General features: G+C 38.6%; 1 protein-coding gene across 2 annotated transcripts; it reads right to left on the bottom strand.

Moving 5' to 3' along the window:
* Window positions 1–3,339: 3,339 nt before the first annotated feature.
* Window positions 3,340–23,469, bottom strand: SUCLA2 (succinate-CoA ligase ADP-forming subunit beta). 2 transcript variants are annotated; one of them, XM_062487707.1, is made up of 11 exons: window positions 23,366–23,469; window positions 21,686–21,869; window positions 13,339–13,438; window positions 12,980–13,142; window positions 10,201–10,329; window positions 9,642–9,780; window positions 8,081–8,242; window positions 7,857–7,999; window positions 5,443–5,563; window positions 5,049–5,137; window positions 3,340–4,141 (listed from the first exon to the last, which is right to left on the bottom strand). In XM_062487707.1, the coding sequence occupies exons 1-11, from the start codon at window positions 23,450–23,452 to the stop codon at window positions 4,067–4,069; spliced, it is 1,392 nt and encodes a 463-aa protein (XP_062343691.1). In that variant the 5' UTR covers window positions 23,453–23,469; the 3' UTR covers window positions 3,340–4,066. The 2 variants fall into 2 exon arrangements, with proteins under 2 accessions (XP_062343691.1, XP_062343692.1); XM_062487708.1 differs by having other exon boundaries at window positions 23,393–23,462.
* Window positions 23,470–24,175: the final 706 nt, after the last annotated feature.

The following is a 24,175-nucleotide window of genomic DNA, read 5'->3' as shown; positions in this document are numbered from 1 at the left end:
GTTGCTTACCTAGATCTAACACCTTTCTGAGGCATCCCATCAGCATTTCACCTGACCCTTGAAGTCAGGCCCTGTGATGCAGAAGAGCGGTAACTGAGTATCAGTGATATTTACAGTTCATATTAAGTTTTGCAGTCACTATGTACCAAAGCTGCCAATGTCTATACAGGCAGGCTGGAATAGCCAGGCTTCAAGTTAAATCTAGTGATGAACTCTTCATTTCTCAGCTGTTTAGTACTTCAACTGCAAGGCAACTTGCTGGGAAGAAGAGAACACTTGATGTCTTCCCCTCCTCTCCCATGGCCCCAAGCCTCTGCTCACTAGGGAGGCCAAGCTGCAGCTTTTTCTCTTCCCTACCTGCCCTCACAAGACAAAAACCATCTAGCACATCTTTCTCAAAACCCCAGCCAGTACAGACATTTTCTTACACTGCAGCTTCCCTCAATTGGGGTAACAGCAGTTGAAGACGCCACCTGCAGCAATAGCCTCTGTTAGGCAAAGAGCTTAATCAGGCAGACTGAACTCAGAATTTAGAAGAAAGCCTTGCTAGACTGAGGCACAGGTTCCTCACTACAAAATAGCAGCAATTAGCAATAGCAGCAACCTTCTGCCTGCAGCCCCCACACAACTCAAAGGTGAGCTGCTGCTTCATGCATCTCCTACATTGACTTTCTCCTTTGTTTGTATCAGCTTGACATTTGAATTTAAGTATTTATTTTTCAACAGTGTAGTCTTAGCTTGCAATTAAGCCTCCATTAAATCCAGGGCTACTATTTCATCTACACATGGTAAGAAGCCAGCTAGCTACATGAAGTTTAGCAGTTTCGCTTCCACGAAATCAGTTTTCATCCTTGCTGCAGGGAGTTTTTTTCAAGGTGTTAATATATAGGCCTTCCTCCACATTAAATGCATTAGACTCATTAGTAGTTTGAAATGCAGCTTTATTTCCAACTCTTCCAGAGCTTCATTTTTTACATATTTCTTCCCAGCTGTTCAACACTGGAATCTAGCATAAGAATTATTTTAACCAAATTTGACTACATCCTCCAACAGTATCTATACTACCACTACTTAAAATCCTACTGTCTGTTTTTCCATGAAGGTCAACTATTTCAACGAAGTATCACAGTAGAAAGTGGATTAATACATTAAATAAAAATAGGTGGAGCAGACAACACATTTTAAAAAATATACTTAATATTTAGGAAGTATGTTTGACCCTTAAGTTTCACCAGAGCTGTCTTCAAACACATTGGCCACAATGAGTCCAACACCTGGGGTTGCATGTAGAACACAAGACCAGCTAATTTCTGAATTTCAAGACTGGTAGTGGTTACATTACTCTTACGAAAAGACATTTGCTTTCATGGTGTTTCAAAAACAGTTACAAAAGTTTGCACTGGTACCAACTGCATCAAAAGACAGAAAATAATCTAACATAAACTACTGCCATTAAAATTCCTGCTCCTCTGAAGCTCTCATCTGTAAGAAGTTATTTACACATTTTTCCTGTTTTGATTATGTTGTTAGGAATTTTGCTTCTGGCTGTACAGACTAATTTTAGCAAGTCTCCGTTCCTACACACCTTTTGATTATTAACATTGCAATGCAGTATGGGTAAGGATGTTGTCTATAAGGCTTTAAATAGATTGTGACCCATGAGCTTTGGGCCTTTAAATTATCAACTACACACCAAATCAACTAACATTGCTTGGTTGCAACATGCTTTGATTTAGGCAAAACAGTCTGAAGAATGTTTAAAACATACCTGTAATTAAAAGGTCCCATAGCACACTTCTACCTTAATTAAAGCAATTTCCATATGCCTACTTAGTCTCAAGATACTCTACCACAGATCAGTCAAGCCCTAACTGTATTTATTCACCATGTGAAATAAAGAAGACTGTTTCCAGACCCCTCACTGGAAAGGGCAGTGCCTGACACCTGTAACACACCATATATGCTGTCCTGGTCACAGTCTTTCCTATTACTGGTCACACATTTCCCACATCTTTCATCCTACCTGTAACACCATCTGCAGGCCCTTTCTACCAGTTCCAGAGGGAAATTCCACTTTTTCCAGATAGGAAGTATTTGGACCACAACCATCCCACAACTATTCCACATCCATCCTTAAGGGAATACTATGAGTTTTAGAAATACCCTAATTGCAAAATACTGCTTTAACAAGTCTGCTAGTTGCAAATATATTACTGAGAATGTCAGTTATTTTACATTCCTCTCAAAAGCTGAACATGACTTGGCCATGGCTCCCTCTCCCCTACTCAACTACATTTAACAATTCAAACAAGGTATAAGCAAATTCTGCATCAACAGCGGGATCTAGTTTTGCCTCCATTCCATTACAGATTTGCGTAAAAAGAATTTCCATTTAATATTAACAGTTCACAAAGATTTCAAAGTAAACAGAAAAAAAAGCTATAAGGAAACACACATACTAAAAATTAATTATATTCTCCAAATTATTCAATGCTTAACAGATGTATTCAAACTAGTCATCTCTGCAATTCAATTCAAGGCTACTGAATAAAAGCAATTCCTAGCACATCCACAAGCCCCATTTAGCACGCTGGATCAACAGAACACAGTATTCAGTTGTGAGAGAACAGTCAGGATCAAAAATAATCTAACTGAAATTTGGAGAGTTTAACTTCTGCTGATTTTCTTTACTACGGCCAAAATACACCATGCTAATATAAATTTTTTCCATTAAATACCCCACCTTCTTAAGAACCACACAACTGATTTTCCCACATTTCATATAATCCTTTCCAGTCCTTAGTTCGTAAATGCATGATTTCCTATTCTGAATTCCCACCAGAGGTGGTTTCATTATTTCCAGATAAAACTACACTACCACTAGCCAAGAAAATAACACTTCAAACAAAAAAGCCTAGAAAATACAAACAAAAAATGAGTGCTCATTTGGAAATTAAACAGTAAATGGTTCATCATCCAAGTTCCAAGTTCAGTGTAATGTGGAAATCAAGTAAAGTGACAAAAACTAATTTTTTTTTGTTAATAGAAGCAGTATTTCCCCAAGAAGCAACAATTTCCTGCATATTTGTTCATGCAGAGATGAGTTATATTTTAGCAAGATGTTATATGCATGATATCTGTCCAAGATTTTCAACAAGAGTTCACATGGTTTTAATCACACACTGCATTTCAAGGAGGAAAAAAATTAACATGTGGCAATACAACTTTACTCCTAAAAAGGTTTTAGTTTGCCATCTTAAATTATGGCTTAATCCCTGACTATACGCAATTTAACAAAATGTTAACATATAAAAGACCGACAGTAAAAGTTTTGGGAGATATTTTATTAATGTACAATTTTATTAGCGATGTACAATAGACATTTTAATTCTCTATTTATCCTGTCTCCTTGCAGCTTGGTAAATGCTTGTTTGTATATAAAACTACACAATGCCTTTTCATGAGGACCAGAAATTGTGAAATCTAAGTGCTACAGTATATTTTGTAGTGATTTAACACGTTGTCCAGAAGAGTTACCAGCCACTTCAATGAAGGACTTCTAAAAATATTTCTGATCAAGTTCAAATGCATCTGTTCATAAATAATGATTGGTTTGCTCATGTTCATTATACTGCTAAGTACAAATGTCTCCAACATAAAATACCGTTTCAATACATTTTTCCACATGGACAACTAGATAATCCAGTCATATTTACTTTTAAACAAAGCTAATACAAATTTACAAGTAAAGTAACTTCAAAATTTATTCAGAAGAATTACTTTTGTCAACCAGAAGCTTTACTTTGGACAACGCAGAAGTATATTGCAAGTGACATTCTGCAGCAGAAGCTGGAGGCTTGAGAATAACAACTAAGAAAGAGTAAATATCAGCCAGCAGTACACACTTACAGAAATTCTGACCATTCTGAATGTTAACATGAAAGACCAGATGCTTCAGTTTGTGCGCCTGTCAATCAAAACCTCCACACAAAAGAAAAATTTAAAATTTCCCACAGAACACAGTATTTCATAGAACGTGTTAGACACTGGCATGACATTTCCCAGATCAAATTGGCAACTGAAATTTAACATCCACATGAGCTTGTTTTGCTAAGCTTACTATTTCAGACAGCTTCACCACCTGAAAAACAGAAAATAAAAACTTAATTTCAAAACAATCCTAACTTGACTGAGCTGGACCAATCTTTTTAAACAAAATAATACCAGGGAATCATACGTAAGATATCAGAGGAGGTTAGGGGTGGGATTACTACTACTTAGTACTTTTTAATCACTTTTAAATGAAAGATAATAAAGTCTTCTAGAAAACATCTCATGGAGTTGCTATTTCTCCTCTGAGTTTTTGTTGCAAGCATTTCTGGATCTTATTTTGATACCTTAATGAGCCTCATCTCCTCCTGCATAACAACTCTAAATCTCTCTGAATCATTTCCTGCTTAGAATGAAACGTTATAACTGAGTAAGTGGTCCTTTGGGGGAAAAAAAAATCCTAAGTTTCCCCATGACACAAAATCCACCAGGTATCTTCTAATTTTTTTGCTATAGGTCTCTAGTATAACTTTCTTTTCCACAAACAAAGCCAAGCAACACACACGCACAAAGCAGTATATCTGAACATCTAATTGTCTTATGAGGCCATATGATGATCGAATATAGCCCATGCACACTGAAATACAGTGGGTGATAAAAGGAAGTGTTACATTGTGTTTTTCAGCTACCTCAATTTAAGTATTTTTTCCCAATTAATAAAGCTAAGCCCTCAGCCATTCCTCCACCAAGGGGACTCACTGACCTGATCACTGATCTAGTTTTGATTTGTGGGGCTTAATAGGTTTTGACAGCACAGTTGTTCCCCTGACAAATAATGCACCTACTAACTTGCAAAATATTTGCTTCAGGCACTGATAGCAACTGGCTCTGGGATTTATCCTGAGCTACCTCTAGTTTATTGAATGGAGTTTTCACTTTTCAATACTCTGCAACAGATGCTATGATCTGAAAAGAATATTCATAACCAGCTCTCTTACCATTTTTGCAGCTTCATCCAAGTCATCACACGCAAGGATTTTGAGGCCACTAGCTGTTATCAAAGCTTTGGCATCATCAACTCGTGTACCTTCAGAAACAGGTAAAATGCCACTCTTATTGAACTGGAGATTACTACTACTACTACCTACTAGTCTCATATTTCTAGGAAGCCTGTTCCAAAAGTTAGTGAATAAATCTAGAAAACAACATTAGTAGTTAAAAAAAAAGGAAGTCTCTTTTTATTAACTTGCCAATCCTCACCATCTAAAGACAAGGTTTGCTTTATTTCTCCATTGACTTCAACTCACAGGCAGCTTGCTACACAGTATATATGCTCAATAACACCTGTCAATTAGAGAGGAATATATGAAAATATACATGAAGCACACTCACCTTGCAACCGTACCACAATAGGGACTTTTAGCTCCAAATCCTTTACTGCTGTAACGATGCCTTGTGCTATAACATCACATCTCATAATGCCACCAAAAATATTTACCAGAATAGCCAGTACCTACAGAATCAATGACAATATTCACGTTAAAAATGGCCATAGACACATCAGATAAAAGCAGCACACAGCCTTCAGTCTAAGGATAATTCAAGCTCTTTAACTGTATTAAGAGACTCGGCAAAAGACAGAACATTTCTGCTCTACAGAACACCATCAACCAAAGTACAGTACTGTAGAGTCACATACAGCAGAGCAGTTACTTCAGGAAATGGTATTTGTCAACTCTTTATCTTTCCATTGCTAACAATACTCCAGCAGAGGTACCCCCACACCAGTAACTCCACATACTGAAAACAGAAAACTTTTAAAACTCATACACATGACCCTTTTTACACAGTTTACTTAAAAGCCAGCATGCTTAGAGCTAAGATATTTGAAATACATTTTATTCAGGAGGATTAAGCCAGCAGTTAAGGGAACTCAAGTGGTAGAAAAGAAGGGTAAAAAAAAAACATGGTCAGAGATGAAAGATGAAACAAAGCAGGAATCAAAATGGAGAGAGAGCCCTAGAGGACAAAACAAGCTCGACAAGAGAACACATTCCTGTGCAACTGGTTCACAAACAGTAACTTAGTCTAATTGCAAGATAATGGGAACCATCTCATCTGTATGGCATTGTTCTTGCTACTGCTACTAATGGGCAACTTAGACTGGCACCTCAAAAGGCCTGAACGTGAACAAGCCCTGAACTGAACCCTGAGTGCGGGCCATGACACCAGTGGGCTGCACTGCTCTCAGAGTTTCAGCACCAGGAATCTCAGCTATAGTAGGTTTTGTTGTTGTTGTTGTTGGGTTTTCATACATAAAATAGTGATCAACTGAAAGAAAGCAGAAAGAAAAAGTTGTCTTAAGAAGTCTGTTTGGACATCCGCTGTCCACACATCGGCAAAGAATTTGCATTGCAAAAACTTTTCACAAATCAGCAACCCTCAGATTCTTCCTTGTTTCTTCTCTCTCTAATTCAGGTGCTCTGTGACTGTGTCCCTCATTGTTCCCTCAATTTGCTGAAAAATGTGAAGAAAGAACAAGGTTTATGAGGATGAGCTGATGTAGCTGGGGATGTTTAGCCTGGAGAAAAGGAGGCTCACTCTCTACAACTGCCTGAAAGGATGTAGCAAGGTGGGGTTCTCTCTCCTCCCAAGTAACAAACAGTAAGATAAGAGGAAATGGCTTCAAGTTGCACCAGGGGACTTTTAGATTGGATACTGGGAAAAATTTCTTCCCCAGAAAGGTTGCTAATCATTGGCACAGACTGCCAAAGAAGTGTCTGAGTCACCAACCCTGAAGGTATGTAAGACTTGTAGATGTGGTGCTTAGAGACATGGTTTAGTGCAAGACTGGGCAGTGTTAGACTTATGGTTGGACTCAATTTTAGAGGTCTTTTCCAAATGATTAAATTATTCTGGAACATTCTTGGAGCGTGTTACAGAACCTGCATTTTATAATACATCTTTCAACTGAGAAAGAGACTAAGCTCCTCTGGAATATCACTCACTGTTTCTGGCCCTTTCCAAAGATAAGGAAGTGGTACACAAATTGTGGTGCAAAAGTAGCATACCATTAGCAGGTCTTGCAAGTCATTTCCACCTTTTACAGTTACCCCTTTTAAAATAATTTTATTTATTTTTAGAAAGCCCCAAACTGCCAAGACCCCCAGGATAAGCATCTCTATGTAGACCATCAATCCAGTGTTTACATTATTTCTGTGGAAAAGCTCCTCCTCTAGTTTCAACTAATGTATTATTTTAGTAATATTCAAGCACTTCTAATAAATGCTTAATAGGATAAATATTAAAGCCCTTAGAAGGCCCTTGCAAAGTTATTTTATCTTACATTACATAGAAACAGTACCTTAGAAACTTGTTTGTGCACAGCACAGCAAATATTCATCTCTACACAAAACACAGACTCAGCTGCAAAACTGGTCCAAAAGAGAAAAAAAGTGAAAAACCAACTGAATTCTGCTTTCTGTTTAAAGAGCAGACAGTGGGAGTTTCTGACCCCAACGTTTCTGGGAAGATTCAAATACAGCTGTAATTTCAACCAGAAGACATGAAATTGCCTACTCAGTACACAGTCAAAAACTCTATTACTTAAAAATGTAAAAACATTCAATAGATCATTAGGCCTCCTTCATCTGCACCACGATTAAGCTAATATTTCTGTCTTCTTTCTTTCTAGTACTGTGCTTATAAAAACATGCTTTCTGGAGAATATGCACTAAGCATTGTCTTCCAAATCATAGCCTGTTTCACCACTGTGTAGCACCTTGATATGCCAACTCTTCCCTCACCTTTTTATCAGAGGTAATAAGCTTAAAGGCTTCTGTCACTTGCTGAACTGTAGCACCACCACCAACATCAAGGAAGTTTGCTGGAGTTCCGCCGTGAAGTTTAATAATATCCATTGTGGCCATAGCTAAACCAGCACCATTGACTATATGAGAATAAAGATAACATTTAGGAATTCAGCTTACACATCCACTAGGTCATTTAAAATTCATTACATAGTACATACCTAAGCAGCCTATGTTTCCATCCAACCCTATATAGTTGAGATCTGCTTTTGCAGCATCCTTGTCTCTTTGGTCTTCCTGTGTCCAATCCTGCATATCAAAGATCTTCTTCTGACGATAGGCTGAATTGCTGTCAAAGTTTATCTTTGCATCCATACACATCACTGAAAGGGAAAAAACCCACCATTACTAACCATCATTTAATATTACAGTAACAACTCAACTGCTACATGAATGTGTCAAAGTATGTTAAGTCAAACTTGGCAGCCAGGTCATGCAGTCCAAACACAAAGTTTTGCTAAAAAGACATTCCTAAAACTACCACTTTGCTAAAAAGTACTACTGTCAATAAATACAAGATCCTCTCCAGTTTCCCCATGCAATCAGTTACGCACAAAAAGGGAAGATAACTGTTTCTTGACACACTCTAAACCCAAAAAAGCTTACAACAAGCTGTTTAGTAAATCTTGACAAATTATGTTTTCTCACATCACACTGCAGCCCGGAAAAGAAGGGAGCAAATGCACCACTGCAAGTAATTAGCATAAAACTAATCCTTATAGTAGGTCTCTGATTTGAGGTTTTTTACTTCATCTTAGTTTTTCCTTTCAGAATAAACATATATAATGTGTGCATGACTGTAAGTACACAGAAACATAATGAAGAAGTGTCTGAGTTGGAAGAAAAAGTGTTCGGAAAAAGCACACAGAAGTAAATTTACTTAAGATTTAGCATGCAGAAAACCTACAGTACTCTTTATTCTTTACATCAGAACTAAGTTTCTGTCTGTACAAATGTATCACTTCATTTCTATCCCTCAGTGAAAATGACATAAAAAAACCAAAGCACAAGAAACAGATGGGAAAGACTGGTCTACACTGATCACTTAAGCATTATTTAAAAATTGAAAAAAAAACCTCACCCCAGTAACAGTAATTACACACTTTGATGAAACAGATACATTCATATTTAAACTTCAAACAGTTGTATCTGAATTCAAGTACAAATACTCTCAACAAGCTTATTTTTTTGTAGAGTGGAATTGGTTGTGATTGAACATTAAATAACTTCTGCAACTGGATTGCTAAAAACCTGATAAACATCAAGATATTACTTAAACCCCTACAGTCTTTCAATATATCACACTCCATCAGTTATTCAAATGCCTGAGTCATCAAGGCAGGAGATTTCTCACAGTTGCTGCTATTCTGGTTATCATCACAGTACCAATTCTGGATACATGAGATGGCTCAAGTTTCAATTTATGAATTTTGAAAAGACCTGATTTCCAGGAATGCCTCATCCTGGGTAGATGTGCTCTTTATTACAAAATTTAAACATTAAAAAAGGAAGTTACTTACACTTAAGATCATACTTAGCAATTACGAGCAGATTCCTACTATATTTAGATTCTCAAATTTACCTGCTTTATTAAATTTGTTTTTCAACATACCACATTAATACTAACTCCTCTTGCTGAATACAGCTGAAGTTTCGTCAGAAGCAACCAAGAGTTAGAAAAATGTCAAGGTGTTACATGAAGAGTAGGAATAGAAACATTACCAACTCCTGATGCATCTTCCACCATAGGATTTATTTCTATCATGGTAGCATCGTATTTCAGAAAGAGATTATATAATTTGATCATATTTTCAGCTGCTTCATCCACCAGATTAGGAGGAAATCCCATTTTCTGGGCAAGCTGAAAGTAGAAGAATGGTTATTGTTAATTCATGTTAGGATGTCTCAGTATAGCTATTATCTCAATGTCATTTGAATCTGTAGATGTAAAACCTGCCTTGTCTACTGGAAGGAAAAAAACAAACTCACTCTTCAGTTTTAACAGATTGCTACCAATACAGAATACTGCACTTATCCTAAAAAAGAGCTAATAAAAATTTATCATGATATGCCTTTGCACAGCTGTACAAAAGCTAGATAAAGTACTGCCATGCAGTTGGATTTACACTGATTTACCTGAAAATACTTAAATATCTGTTTCAAATCCGTTTCAAACAAGGGTTTAAGACAATTCAGCAGATAAAATGCACACACCCTTTACAAAAATTAGAAGCAACCCTCCCACGCTCAGTAATGTGTAGTTTCCCACATTAACAATTACCCTAACAGCTTGCTCCTTTTTTATGCCTTCTACTATATCGATGGGTTCCTTAATTATCGCCTCAGGATTCTCTGCAGCAACATCTTCAATATTAACACCACCCTGAGAACTGCCTATCAGCACAGGACCCTAGAACAAAAAGGAAAAAAAAAAAAGCATAAGTACTTTTATACCACACAATTGCAACTTAGTTCTTCCGATAAGATACTTCACAGCAATAAAACCTTTTTTGTTGGAAAAATTTTTATTTGAGCATTTTTCCTGTATGCTCTGATGAGAGTGTTACAATCTACTCAATGCCTCCATAAAAAACTTTTTAATAATACTTTCCAAATGTAAAGTGTATGTCAGGTCCACATTCTTTTAACAAGAAGAAATTTCCTCTATAAAGCAGCAGCAAAACAATTAACACCAACATACTATTTTTAAATTTTGATAGAAAGATTCAGCTTCATAATCACACACATTTTATCTTTCAGGTGTCACCAGAGAAAGTGTCACTACCTTCTCATCTCCATCTTTTTCACTCAGTCCTACACAAACACAGATCAAATGCCAGGCACTCATTCCTTCATTCTACCATGCTCCAACTCCAAGGACAAATGGAGGTCTGCAGAACTTAGTGATAAATCACTGCAAACCATACCTGCCACTCAGTAGGATCACAACATTCAGTAACTAAAGCCTCCACTGAAAGTAAGTCACAGCAAAACAAAACAGCACTCAATTACTGATTAATAAAAAGAAATTAAGAAACCAGAATTGACAGCATTTGCAGCTGAGTTCATTTTTTAAAAGGCCATGTCTCAACAAAAACACACAGGACTCACTACCATGAAACCTAAAAATCTCTCCTCCAGTTCACAGTAAAGACATACTTGGATCCCTTCAACCAACCTTCCCTTACCACCACCCATGCACAGATTATGACTATGGATGTACTAAGGCAGCATTTCCTATCAGCTGAACTCAAAGATTAAGCAGCCTTATATCTGTTAACAATTAATTATAGAAAATGTGACGCTGGTTCAGAGAAGACGCTTAATAATTACACCACTCCCCTCCCATTACCATCCTTCCAAATCTAAATACATTGCTGGCAAATTACCCTGCATCTAATAGCAAGGTTCAACTCAATGAACATTTTTGGATATTCTTATCTTGAACTATCATAAAATAACTCATCGTTCCATAGAATTCAAAGTTTTGCTTAAAACACAAACCCCTGCTGGTGAATAATATCCAAGTCATAAGGTTCCAGTTTCAGCTGACTATTTTAATCATTTTCTCCCTCCGCAAAGGAAGAGGTTTGCAACAGCATCAGTAATAAACACTGTGTGCTATTCAACCTTCACACTTCCTTCTTTTAAAAGGCATTTCCTCAACCTAAGCATCCTATACAAGTTACAGTAATTACAAGCACATCCAAAAAACATGACTTATAAAGTCAGCAATAAAAACAAAGCACATCCTCATCAAAAGGCAACAACCCACACAGTATGATCAATATGTGCTAATAAGATTTATCTTTTATACAAGAGCAAGAACAAGTCATGAAAATATTATTTCCTTCTTTATCTAATTTGCTTCAATCAGTTACAATAAATTTTATTTCTGTAAGCATCCTTGCTTATTGCTTACACAATTTTAAGAGTCTAAAAATCTGTTCATTTACAGCATTTTAATGCCACCTTGTGGTGCACATGCTAACTTTTGAATCTTCCCTGCTCTATTCCAGCACACATCACAGCGAAGGTGCCCAAGTCTCATAATTCAACACAACTGATACTTCCCTATCAAAAAGAACACTATGGAGGAAGAAAAGGGAACAAATATTTAATTCCTAATATGGCTACCAAAAAAAAAAAAAAGTAAGACTAGTTTTCTCATTCCTCCACAGAAAATTATTTCATTCATACTTAAATATCCCCTAATTACCAAAACCAGTGCCTCTGCAAACTCTTAAGCATCTGAACAGACCAAACCCAGTTTTTCTGAGCTCCAGCAAACAAAGTTCCAAGATCTGTTCCAAATCCTGGCTTCATTAAAGTTACTTAGCAATTCATCTTCTATGCTCCAAATAGAACACGCGTCTGTCAGAAAACACTGACACATTTCAGTAACCACATTTGAACTGTAGCCTAAAAAACTACATACCCACACATACAGCCCATACATGCAGAAAAGACTGGCTTTCATTTTCCTGAAAGCTCTGAAGACAGACCTCTAGGCCTAAATCTTCTTAGCCATTTCATGGAGAGCCTGAGTATAAGAAAACCACTAGCAATCTCAAAACCAAGGGATACACCAGTGCACCTCTAGGAACCTTCACACATTGGAACAAAAGGATGCTGGATTTATGCAGGACCACTTGCTCTTCCACAACACTGTCACTTACCTTGTTTCTGGCACTCAAAAACAGGGTGTACAGGCACATGCATAGCTGTATTTTTAAACTAAATTGCATAATCTGGTAGGCAAATGCAAATTAAAACCAACATGAAAATCACCCCCTTATTCTACCCATCTCCCCATTGACCATCTGGGGCTACCAATACTCATTTATTATTCTGTACATTCAAACTGTAGCATTACATCTTTACAGCACTTGAAAACAAAGTCAATCATATAGTCAGATATACTGGAAAACAAAATTTAGGTTGTATACTTCTGATCTTCAAAAGCAAGTGAACAGTACAGTAAACAGTTTTGTTTATTTTGTTTTAAAATTCAGTTCAAACAAGTTAATTAGCTTACTTCTATTTCTAATATTACTCACTTGAAAAGACCTTTCCATTGTTATTGCAAAATAGTATTCTCTCCTGGGATATCTGCGCTCACAGATAAATACTTGATTGCATATCCTGCCCTTCTCTCCTGTCTGCTTGGTAAACAGCTTCTTTCCAATCATTTGGGAGGAGATATCCTTTGCTTCTTCTGGACTAGAATAAAAGAAGTTGAGAATGTGACAAAGAAACTGCTGTAAAAACAGAAATAGCATTTTAAAAGCTTTATCTAATTTTTGTTATTTTAAGGTTAATAATTAAAACACTGGTTTTAAAGAAAGCAATAGATTCAATACGTAATGTGAAACATTGAAGTTTTTCCACTTGGTTAGATAATTTAGAAAGAACTTACGAAAAAACTATTTTCACTCCTCCTTTGAGACCACCTTCAAATGTTCCTTTTCCTCTACCACCAGCTAAAACCTGTGCTTTTACCACAAGATCCTTTGAACCTAGAATGAAAGAAAACCCAAAAATTTGTCATCTGACTACTAAAACAAATTGCTTCAAGTAGAATAACAAAGGCTGCTTTAATTTTATCCCCCTTCTCCACACCCACCATTCAAAACACAGTCAAGAATTGAAGACTATATTGTAATTCACATAAATCGCTCCAAACATCTCAAATAATCCACAATTTGCAGCTTTAGGCTGTTCTGTGAACAAACTTTGGTGAGTTAGTACCCCAAAATGCTGGTGTTCTGATCATCTTTGATACATTTTGGAGTCCTGGATGATTAAGCACCTGGCAAGAAATAGTTAGCACCTCATAGATTATTAACAAGACGAAACTGAATACCTGACACACCATATGCAAGGTTTTCCTCAAACACCTACAGATACCCTGCAGCTCTAAACCATTACCGTCCCAGCAATGATATGTAACTACAGCACTTACCCAAGTCAGCTCGCCAGGTACCCCCTGGCTTCCGTCCAGCAGAGCACTAATGCAGAAGCTTGAGTGCTTTGCAGAAGTCAGAGACCTAAACAAACCCACTATTCTTCCCAGAGTAGGCAAAGTAAGTCCTTTAGTTGGCTTTAACTGTTTACAAATCCTTTACAAAATATTCTTCTAGTTAGGGGAAACTGAGCATTTGAGTTTAAAAAGTAAAGTGTGAGAATATAACAAAAATCAACTGGGATATACTGAATTGTCACTGAAAGACAAAAAAAAAAACAAAGAAAAAGAGTTCAAGTCTTTCAGGGTGATAAAAGAAAAAAACTGAAGTTTTGAGTTATTATTGAAGTTCACTTACACAGAGTACAGACAGCAGCTAGACTGCAAGATATTAAGAACTGCCCCACTGACATTTGTTCAGCACATCCCATTTTTTCTCATTCCACCATCAGCTGAGCCCCTCTGATCTTTCCAAGCCAAAAAAGAACTTGCTGTTCCTTTGGATGTTAAAAGGGAACCATGGAAATGCCAAAGAAAAATTACAGTAATCAAGCAAAACTAGCCACTACATAAACTGAGGAAGGTTATGACAGACACAAAAGTTGTGCTGGTTCCTATTTTGACCCATGTCCTGCCTGGACAGGTGAAACTAATCTCAGACCATATCACATGCTAGGGTGGTTATAAGCAGAAGACTTAAGTCGCTCCTCCCAATTAGCTATCTCTTGATTTTACTTCTTGAATGTCTACCTAACAACAGATCTCTGAATTCACACAGGATTTTAAAGCTCTTTTGCAAAAGAGGCATGAAGGTTATGAACACACAAGTATATATTGATTTATGATTCTAATATTTAATTCAGTTCCTGAAGATATCTATTTTTTACTGACAATCAAGTTAACATACTTTATAGAAGTCACACAAGACAACTCTTACGCAATTACTTTAAGTACAAAGCTTGTTTTCCATTTCCTACACTAAGTCCAGAAGATAAAAAGCTGCATCTACAGAAAAGCATTCAGAAAACCCATGAAGTTCACCCCCAGGTACCTTCTCTGTAGCAATTATTCCTCCTAGCAACAAACACCAGAAACTGAATAAGTCAAATGAGAGCCCAACTAAAGCTCAGGTAAGATCTCAGCTGGAACATATTTAGGTCGGGGCATAAAAGTAAATGAGTAACTAAGAGATCACTGAAATTAGGAGATTCCCTTATAAGAAATGAGCTTAGCACATCCTTAAATCTAAAAAAGGAGAACAAAGCAAGAACATGATTACAGTCTTCAGCCATACCTGTGATGGACAGAGCAAGAATACACGACTACATGTAAATAATTCATTCTGGCTTTTGCTCTACAACAGCCAAAAACAAAGACCATCTATCAAGAAAGTCAGTTTTTGAAAAGTGCAAGAGTAAGATACCCTTCTTCACACAAAACATAAGGAAGTCTACCAGGAGATATGAAGGAAGAATAGAAGAGTCTAAAGAAACTGGGCAGAGGTATTCTCTCTGATATTCTTAAGACAAAATATATGAATGTTGAGGGGAAATGAGGAGTAATGGACTGCAGAAAATAGGCAGGCTAAGAATTGCCCTAAATAGTATGTTCTTTTGTTATTAGGCAGAGTAGTGGGCTAAATGCACCATTGCCCTGATCCTGGAAGATTTTTCTTTAAAACGTTGTTATTATTACACATTATGATATTTTGTCAACATACAGGCATCCAAAAGAGTGTGAAAAAAACAACTTTTAATTTTTCACAATCAGTTTTGGCCAGAACATCATTTGACTAACCCTTATGCAACAACTGAGTCATTAAATGAGCAGATTATTAATGACCTGCAAATTGTTTTCCTCCAGCTCTACAAACTAGCTGCCTGATTGCATAAACAAGTTAGAGGTTTACTTGAGCAGCTATGCTTGCAAGCACTTAAGCTGCACAGATGTACCTGAAACAAATTTAAGACAGTACCAAGAAAACCATAACCCATCATGCAGAAAGTTCATTGTTCAATAAACTTTTTTTTTCCACAGCTCCTATTGAAAATTACTCTAAAACAAGAGGAAGTGTTTTGTCACACACCTCCTCTGCAGCGCTCCAGAAGCAGCACTGTCACAAAGTCTGACACGAAAGAACTGCTGATACACAGTAACGCAAGAAAAAAAACTGGAAACCAGCAGCTACCATAGTTTTCTACTCAGTATCAACATTGTGCCCTTGTTTTTTCGCTCACATGGCTTTGAAATGCTGCTAGACTGGCGTTTCAATGAAAAATAGCAGTTTCTGCCCTAGAGCAGATACCCACACACAGCTTATGCCAGCAAACACATCACCACAGAAATCCCACCCTGCCTCCACCCCTCAGCTTTTCACTCCAACCTCATTTCTTGTGCCAGTAGAAGCACTTGTGCTATCACGCCAGAACAGTGATTCCCTGAAGGCAAAAGCTCATCCAGCAGATAGACAGTGCTCCTGCAGACTTGTGCACCATGTGACAGGAACATGCACACAGGAACTTCAGTGAGCAGAACTTCAGTTTTCAGCAGCAGTAACAAATTGTAAAGCCTGAACACAGGGCACTAGAACAACAGTACAGCTCATGTGGGCAAGCAAGCTAAAGGCCAAAGCATGGATCTCAGAACAAGCATTTGGTAAGTATCACATTTCCATGTTAATGACAGTCAGCCCGAAAAGCACGAAAAGCACGGTAAGTACAATAAATTAAGAGCAGATACCAAGGAGAACAGCTGTCTGAAATCAGAACACTGACTTAACATTAATCTGTTCAGGATAACAAAAATCTATACATTTACTAACACTACAGGCTTCACCTTCAACAATAATTTAGTAACTAGGCAGTGAAAGAGCTACACAGTCAGCAAACAAAACCATTTTCACTTCTATCAATAGCAATATCTATTTTATTTTGAAGGAATCATTTCTGATTCTATAATTTAAGCTTTCAAACTGGGAGAAAGATCAATGCATGCAGGTAAGCAGAAAGTTACCCATGTAAAATACAATCTTCTAATAAGCTTATTAAGAGGCAAGAAGGGTCATTGTTTCACTCTGTCTCTGAAGTCTCCTCTGCAAGTGAAAAGTCCAATGATTACAGCAAACAGGCCTGATTAAAATGTTCTGCTTTACAAGTTTCCATTTTGACTTTGTCAAATCACATTAACTGCCACTTCTCTGCCCAATACTATCTGTAGCAGAGGTACTGCTTTCCACATATTACAGACACCTTCAGAACAACCATGTAAACCTAATCTCTTCTGACAAGAAAGACAACAGTAAAGGGCAGTGACAGATTAGCAACACAAGTGTCAATCAAATTCTCAACTACCATTCAACTGCAAACTTATTCTGGGAGAAACCTGCAAATTTCACTTCAGTCTGTTTTTCAAAGTTCTTGCATCAGAAAAAGTAACCCTCCATTTATGACACAAGATAATTCTTTCTTGTTGCACGCATACAAAAAAAACCTAAGTTTAAACAATACAGGTGTATCTACTGGCATTAGGAAAAGATGGGTTTGTAACTAACAGGAGTGTCAACATAAATAATATGGTGACCCTAATTCTGTCAACAGAACAGAGAATCTCTTCAGAGTACACTGTCTGCATTTCATTAGTAAGTATAGCTATCAGGAATTTGAACTTCAAAATCACATTTTTTCAGCATTTGAAACCTTTGAGCATTAGAAGACTCAATGCACGGAAATCAGAAGTATAATTATTACAATAATTATGTGCCAGGAATCATCATACTTTCACTGAAAGGACCATACCAGTCAGGAAACTGAACAAGATGTTTTGCTATTACAAAATATCTTCTATACAAATACTTCTTGACATTAATCAACTGCATCAAGTTCGTCATCAGCTCACAAGACAGGCTTGGTTTTGGCAACAGCTTAAGTCAAGCAATTAAAATACAGAGGTCAAAATTTGATGGGCTGGTTATACAAGTTCATTTTAATTAGTGAATTCTCATCAACAATATGTTTTGATATTTTAACTTCAAAGGAGTGAAGTTCTACAGAAGAAAGCAAAGGCTGAAGCAAAATAAAAGATTCAGATGCCAAAACAATAACATTTGCTAGAATGTAAGTAAATGTCTGGTTTCTAAACTACTACTGCTGTTTATCTAGACATTTTGACCAGGTAAGTAGGAACAGAACTGCATGATTTTAACATCTGGGGGATTTCTACTCAGATGATGATCTAAGACAGCAAACTTATGTCCTAGAGCAACTGAATAAACACTCTGGAGTTTCAGACAACCTAAAAGACATCAGGAACACACAGATAATTACCAACAAGGAAAACTGATAATGGCAAAACAACAAAAAAATACTATAAATAAAACTATGACAGACTTGAGTTTTCACTATGACATAGACCAGAAAACCCCAAAAACTTAAATCAGACAGCCAAGGAAGGTGTGGCATACACTAAGAATAAAAGCATCCCAGCTTTTTACCACAGTGCCTGGAATACATCTTTTGAAGAGCTAATAAAAGAAAAGCTACCATTTTCCTAGAAATTAATTGCACGTGTTGTACTAAGCTTTGATTTCTGACTAAATCCAGCCTGAGATCGAAAATTCTGTTCATAAATCTACCCTGGTTTACACATTACTTTTTAAAGTCTTTTTAACAGATACAAGTTGTATGTTTAAGCAACAGATGGAAAAATAAATAACACTGAAAAGTACTTAAATAATTTTAGTAACACTGAAAAAAATCTGAAAGATCTGAAAGAAAACATCTATTAATCAAGTAACTGTCAGCAGGAACACAGCCAGACCAATTACTGGAACCATTCTGTAGAAAGCATATCAAAACAGAAAAGAACATTGTATACCACTGGGACACAGAGCTGCATTGCACCTCTTAAACTCCAACAGCAAAAGTAGCAGACTTGATTCCAGAAGCTTTCAGTCTCCTTTCAAGAACTCTGATGTAGAAAACTGAAATATTTTGCTGTCACTCTCTCAACGCCTCTTATTTTATACAGCTTTATATTTTACTAAAATTTGACAGTCTGCCATGCACATAAAGCTATGGGATTCATTACCTGAAAACCTGACAAAACCATCAGCATACAAGAGCAACTTCAAGACATTAATGTCTTAAAAAGTCTTACTTCTCAAATCATTATGAATAGAAATGCATGGTATTAAAAAAACCCAGACAAGTACCCAATATGTCACTGCCTTCCACTCAACTGTTACCAGAGGGAGTATCAGGAAGCATCAAAACTCGAGTTACAACAATATGCTGCACCTATGGAAGTGTCTCTTAACAAACAACATTAGCATTGTTTGTCAAGCAATGTTAATTTCAAATAGTGTGCTCTGCTTAGCTATCTGCCATCAGCCTGATCAAGCATCTGTTCACCAAACAGTCTTTAGGTTCATTAGTCATGTTCCTGATAACATACACATATCAGCTTCTCAATCAGAACTGGTCACACTGCTAGCTGGAATGCACACATGGCTAAGAGCAAGCCATAAACATGAAGGCTATCAAGTCATGATGCAGTCTCTTATCAAAGCTTTGGAACAGAAGTTACTCAGCTAATTTTTTTTTTCATTTAAGCAAGATGCTTATGTAACACTGATTTAGCTACAGCCACAGCTAACCTATGATAATCTCTATTAATGAGAAGTTTGCATTTGCTATACATTGGGATAAAATTTACCCATTTCTAAGTGAAGTATTTGCAAACAGGAAGAAATCCAATGCCAAACTCAACCTTTAGTCAGAAACCTGCTCTGTGTAAATTTACCAGGAACATGTGGGTGGATCAACACTAGGGAAACTGAGCAGAGAGTATTACCAATTTGTCTTTGTGATGGTCCAGACAAATATTTGATAAAAGTTTAGCATATAAAAAGAAACAAAAAATAATTTAATATACACCAGCAACTACTCCTATACAACAAAAATAAGCAATGAGAGGGTGGACCAAAAAAAGTTAACTTTTTCATTCTGACAGGTATTTGTTTGCTTTGTGTTTTGTTGATTTTTTTTTAAGTACTAAATGAAAGCCAGCAGCTAAATGCCTACATAACCAAAGAAATCCAAAACACCAGAGCAAAGAATAATAGGTCACTACTCAGAATGAGTTCTGGACATGTTTGAGTAATGCCTCAAAACTTCAAGCTCCTCCAGTGGGGGAGTTCTCCTTTCAGGAAGTTTTCCTTTCCTCATCTCAAGTACCAAAGAAAGCCACAGCACGACTACACAAAGTATCTAGCTGACAGCCAGAAGCCCGGAATTCCTTTACCAAAGGATGCCAACTCCCACACTTCACAACTTCATTCTTTTGATCCCCAAGAAATTGCCCAGAGTCCCATACTCCAGATAAGAGGCATGCCTGTGATGTCACAAGGATGACACACAGCTACAAACCAGCAGCCAGACATACCCAAACTGCTGTAGGAGCCCCCTCTGAGCAAGCACAAAACAAAGGAATCCTGACCCATGAGCTTCTGGGCTGATGATTAAAGAGTCATAGACAAAGGTTCTCTCCTTTTCCTCCAGCAATATCTGTGCAAATACTAAAGTAGAGAAAAGGAGAATGCCTGATTTGGGAAGTTTTGATCATGCCATAAACTCACCCTTAACACAAGGTAACGTTCTGAAGTTTAAACCATTCTCAGAAGTATTTTAGCAACTTCCTTTCATATTAACGAAATTTTTACAATTTTGTATCACTTACTCTCTAATGGAAACATGATAAAGAAGACATCTGACAGTACCTGAGACAGATTTTGCATCATGTCTGAAGTAAAAGCAGCTTTTTAATTCTTTTGTACATTACAAAGCAGTATAACTTGCTCTACAAGAAAAATTATCATTTTTTTCAGATCTCATTTCTCATGTTAAATCTACACTTGAAACTGGAATGAATCCTATAACTTCAGGAATTATTATGAATGTATCCATTTGGAGGTGAATAGAGATATGAGCATTTGCATAGGAGAAAGGAATATGACAACCAATGTCCTTCACTAAAACTTTGTGACAAGCCTAATATGTTTTTCCAGGGAGGCAAAAAAATTCCCAGCCTTTAAACTAAGAAAACCCCCCAAACAAAGAAATCAACCAACCAAAAAAACATCCACCTTCTAAGGCCTGACACAATAGAAGTTAACTTCCATATTAAATCCAAATTTAACAAGATTTAACTAGGACACATTGTAGGTAAAGTGGCAAATTAACAGGCAAAGTCAAGTCCAAAATGTAAGCTCACTTCTAAATTAAGTATTTAAGCACCTGGCAAATGAGATTGGATACTTTTTCATCAACAAGCCAGGAATCTAGCATGTAGCTACAAGCCATCAAAGTCCTCCCCTCCTGTGTGAAGTAGCTGCATTCTGCCAGAAAAGCACTCATAAAGGAATAAGATTTTACTCTTCTTTTGTAACCTAAAGAGAAGTATGGTTTGCATCTTCTGTTCTACATGAGATCTTGCCTCCACCACTGAAACTCTTCACACAGGATTTCCTCTAACCTTGCTGGAAGTAGAAAGAAATCCAGTATTTGTACAGAATCCATTACTCATCTCAAAGAAGTTTAAGTAGCTGTTATTAGTCTATGCTAATAGAATTTATACCTGACCTACTCCTTCTTAACAAGGTTGCTTCACAGGGAAGGCTCTCTTAAAGAAAAGGTACAGTCAGAAATCCAAGCAACATCTTATCAAGAAAGACAGAAAAAGTAGGTACAATCAAATCTTGTATCAATCTCATGCCTATGTGTATATGTTCTTTTTAATATTATACCTATTTCTTTTGCTATTTTGTAAGCTTCATCTGGCGTATTGGCAACCACTCCATGCGGAACAGAAATGCCAGCCTCCTTCAACAGTCCCATGCTCAGGTATTCATGAAGTGATAGCCTCCTCTGTTGCTGTTGTTGCACTTGAAACCCATGATTATTGAGTATTCCTGGACTTCCAGCAACTACCTGAAGGAAAAGAATAAAAAAGAAAAAATAAAAAAGTAAACAAAAGGAAGAATGTTAACTGTTGTGAAAAACTACCCTCTTTGTTTAAGTTAAAAAAAAGTCTACATACTAAACAAGTATACTTCAGTGTAGTAGTGCAAACACCTGAACATTTAATCCTACCCTTCCACATTAGTCATTCCTATCAGGTCCAGCATTTGATTTTGTGAGGTTTTATTGAGCAAGAGGAAGGAGCTGGTGAAACTGCTAGCACTGACAAGGACTGTAACACAAAACAACAACAAATACAAAAAACGTTTGCTGCATTTTTTGTATTTCACTATATGCAAATAACACTTTAATTTTATACACAAACAAGCAAGAAACCTACTGAATTCAGCTAATCCATGAACACAGATGAACACTGAAAGATTCACGGTAAAAAGATTACGAAAGAAACTTACATACAAAACAAATTTTTGCGCCTTTTTTTTTGTTTTTTTAGTATGTACCATTGGCACAAGCACAGCAAAAATCATCCTGTATTAGTAAGTTTCTAACAAGCTGGATTTTTTTTTCTAAGGCTTCATTTCACTTCAAATAAAAGAAACAAGCAGAGGACACATGAGCTTTACTACAGCATTCCAAGCTAGGGAACCGACAGGGCCTGGTCAGCCTCCAAAGGATTCCTTCTCCAAGCAGGACGTCCTTTCCTTGGCACGGCCGCAAGGGAGAGGCGCTGAGCGAGCCGCCGGCCCCGGGAGCTTGCGCGTAACTGGAGAGGGGCGCTCAGGGCGACCTTCCCCGGTACGTGGCCGGAGGAGAAAGGGGCAGCGGCACCACACACACCGTGTCACACACACCGTGTCACACACACCGTGTCACACACACCGTGTCACACACACCGTGACACACACACCGTGACACACACACACCGTGACACACACACCGTGTCACACACACCGTGTCACACACACCGTGTCACACACACCGTGTCACACACACCCTGCCACACACACCCTGCCATACACACTGCAGCCTCCCGAGCTCCTCCGTGTCACCGCTTCCCAGGGCTGCCCAGCCAAAAGCAAGCCCGCACCCCCGAACGGCACCCACAAGGAACCAAGAGCAGAGGCTGGCGAGGTGCGAGCTGGAAGAAGAGCTTAGCCGGCACAGCCCGACCCCTCCTAGGGGCAAGGTGACGGCGGAGATGCAAACACGGGGACTTCCAAGCAAGCTGGGATCGGGGGCGCCGGAAGGGAAGGGAAAAGGAACCACGCAGGGAAGCCTTGCCACAAGCAAGAACAGCGGCTGCGGGTGGCCGCACGCCAAAGGTGAGCACAGGGCTGCCACCCCCGCAGGACAGAGCAGGGCAGGGCAGGACGGCGGCGCAGTGGGCTGACACGGACGCTCCTCTAGCCGGAGCTCCGCAGGGAGCGACCTCGACCACGAGCCCAGCCGGCCCGGCCCCGCTTCAGCCCCGGCCCGGCCCACCCCCGCTCCCGAGCGGCCGCTACCTTCCCCGCGGTGGAACCCAGCGAGGCGCGGAGGCCGCTGCCCCTCAGCCCGGCCGCCACCCGGCTGCAGATCATGGAGGCCGCCATGGCCGAGCCCCTTCGCCCTCGGGTGCCCCTGGCAGCGCGCACGCGCCGCTCGCGGGCCGGGGCGGGGCCAGGAAGCGCTCGCGCGGCTCCGCCCCCGCCGTGACGCCCGCCCGGCGCCGGGGAGGAGCGGCCCTGAGGGGCGACCCCCGGCCTCTCGTTCTTCCCACCCTTTCGGTTTTAATAAACGTATGATTTGCTCCGCGAGGATCCTGTATGGGTTGTGATCCGCCCACAACCCTCCGAGCACGTCGGCCTCGGCTGGCACCGCCTCTGTTAAAAGGTGTCCCTTATGCCACGCCCACACTCCCTCCCGGCTCGGCCTCGGGATGGAAGAACTTTCCGTGTTTTTCACTCTGAGGATTACTTTTTTTGGTTTCGTATCTCAAGGTGTTTCCGTGCAACAACGCAAACACACCGATTATTCTGTAAGACGAGGATTTTTTTTAAAGCGAAAGAGGGCGGTTTTAGATTAGATTTGAGGAAGAAATTCGCTGTTGTGAGGGTGGGAGGCAGTGGAATAGGTTTCTCAGAGGGGCTGTTGATGCTCCATCCCTGGAAGTGTTCAAGGCCAGGCTGGATGGGGGCTTGAGCAACCTGGTCTAGTGGAAGGTGTCCCTGCCCATGGCAGGTGGGCTGCAATTAGATAATCTTTAAGTTTCTAGATTATGAGATAATATTTTGGCTTCTAGTTATCACTGAATTGAGGACTAATATTTCTAGGTA

Source organism: Cinclus cinclus, chromosome 2 (assembly GCF_963662255.1).
Source record: "Cinclus cinclus chromosome 2, bCinCin1.1, whole genome shotgun sequence".
NCBI classification, from domain to species: Eukaryota; Metazoa; Chordata; class Aves; order Passeriformes; family Cinclidae; genus Cinclus; species Cinclus cinclus.
The sequence above is the reverse complement of the archived record's forward strand: the minus strand, read 5'-3'. Positions and strand labels throughout refer to the sequence as shown.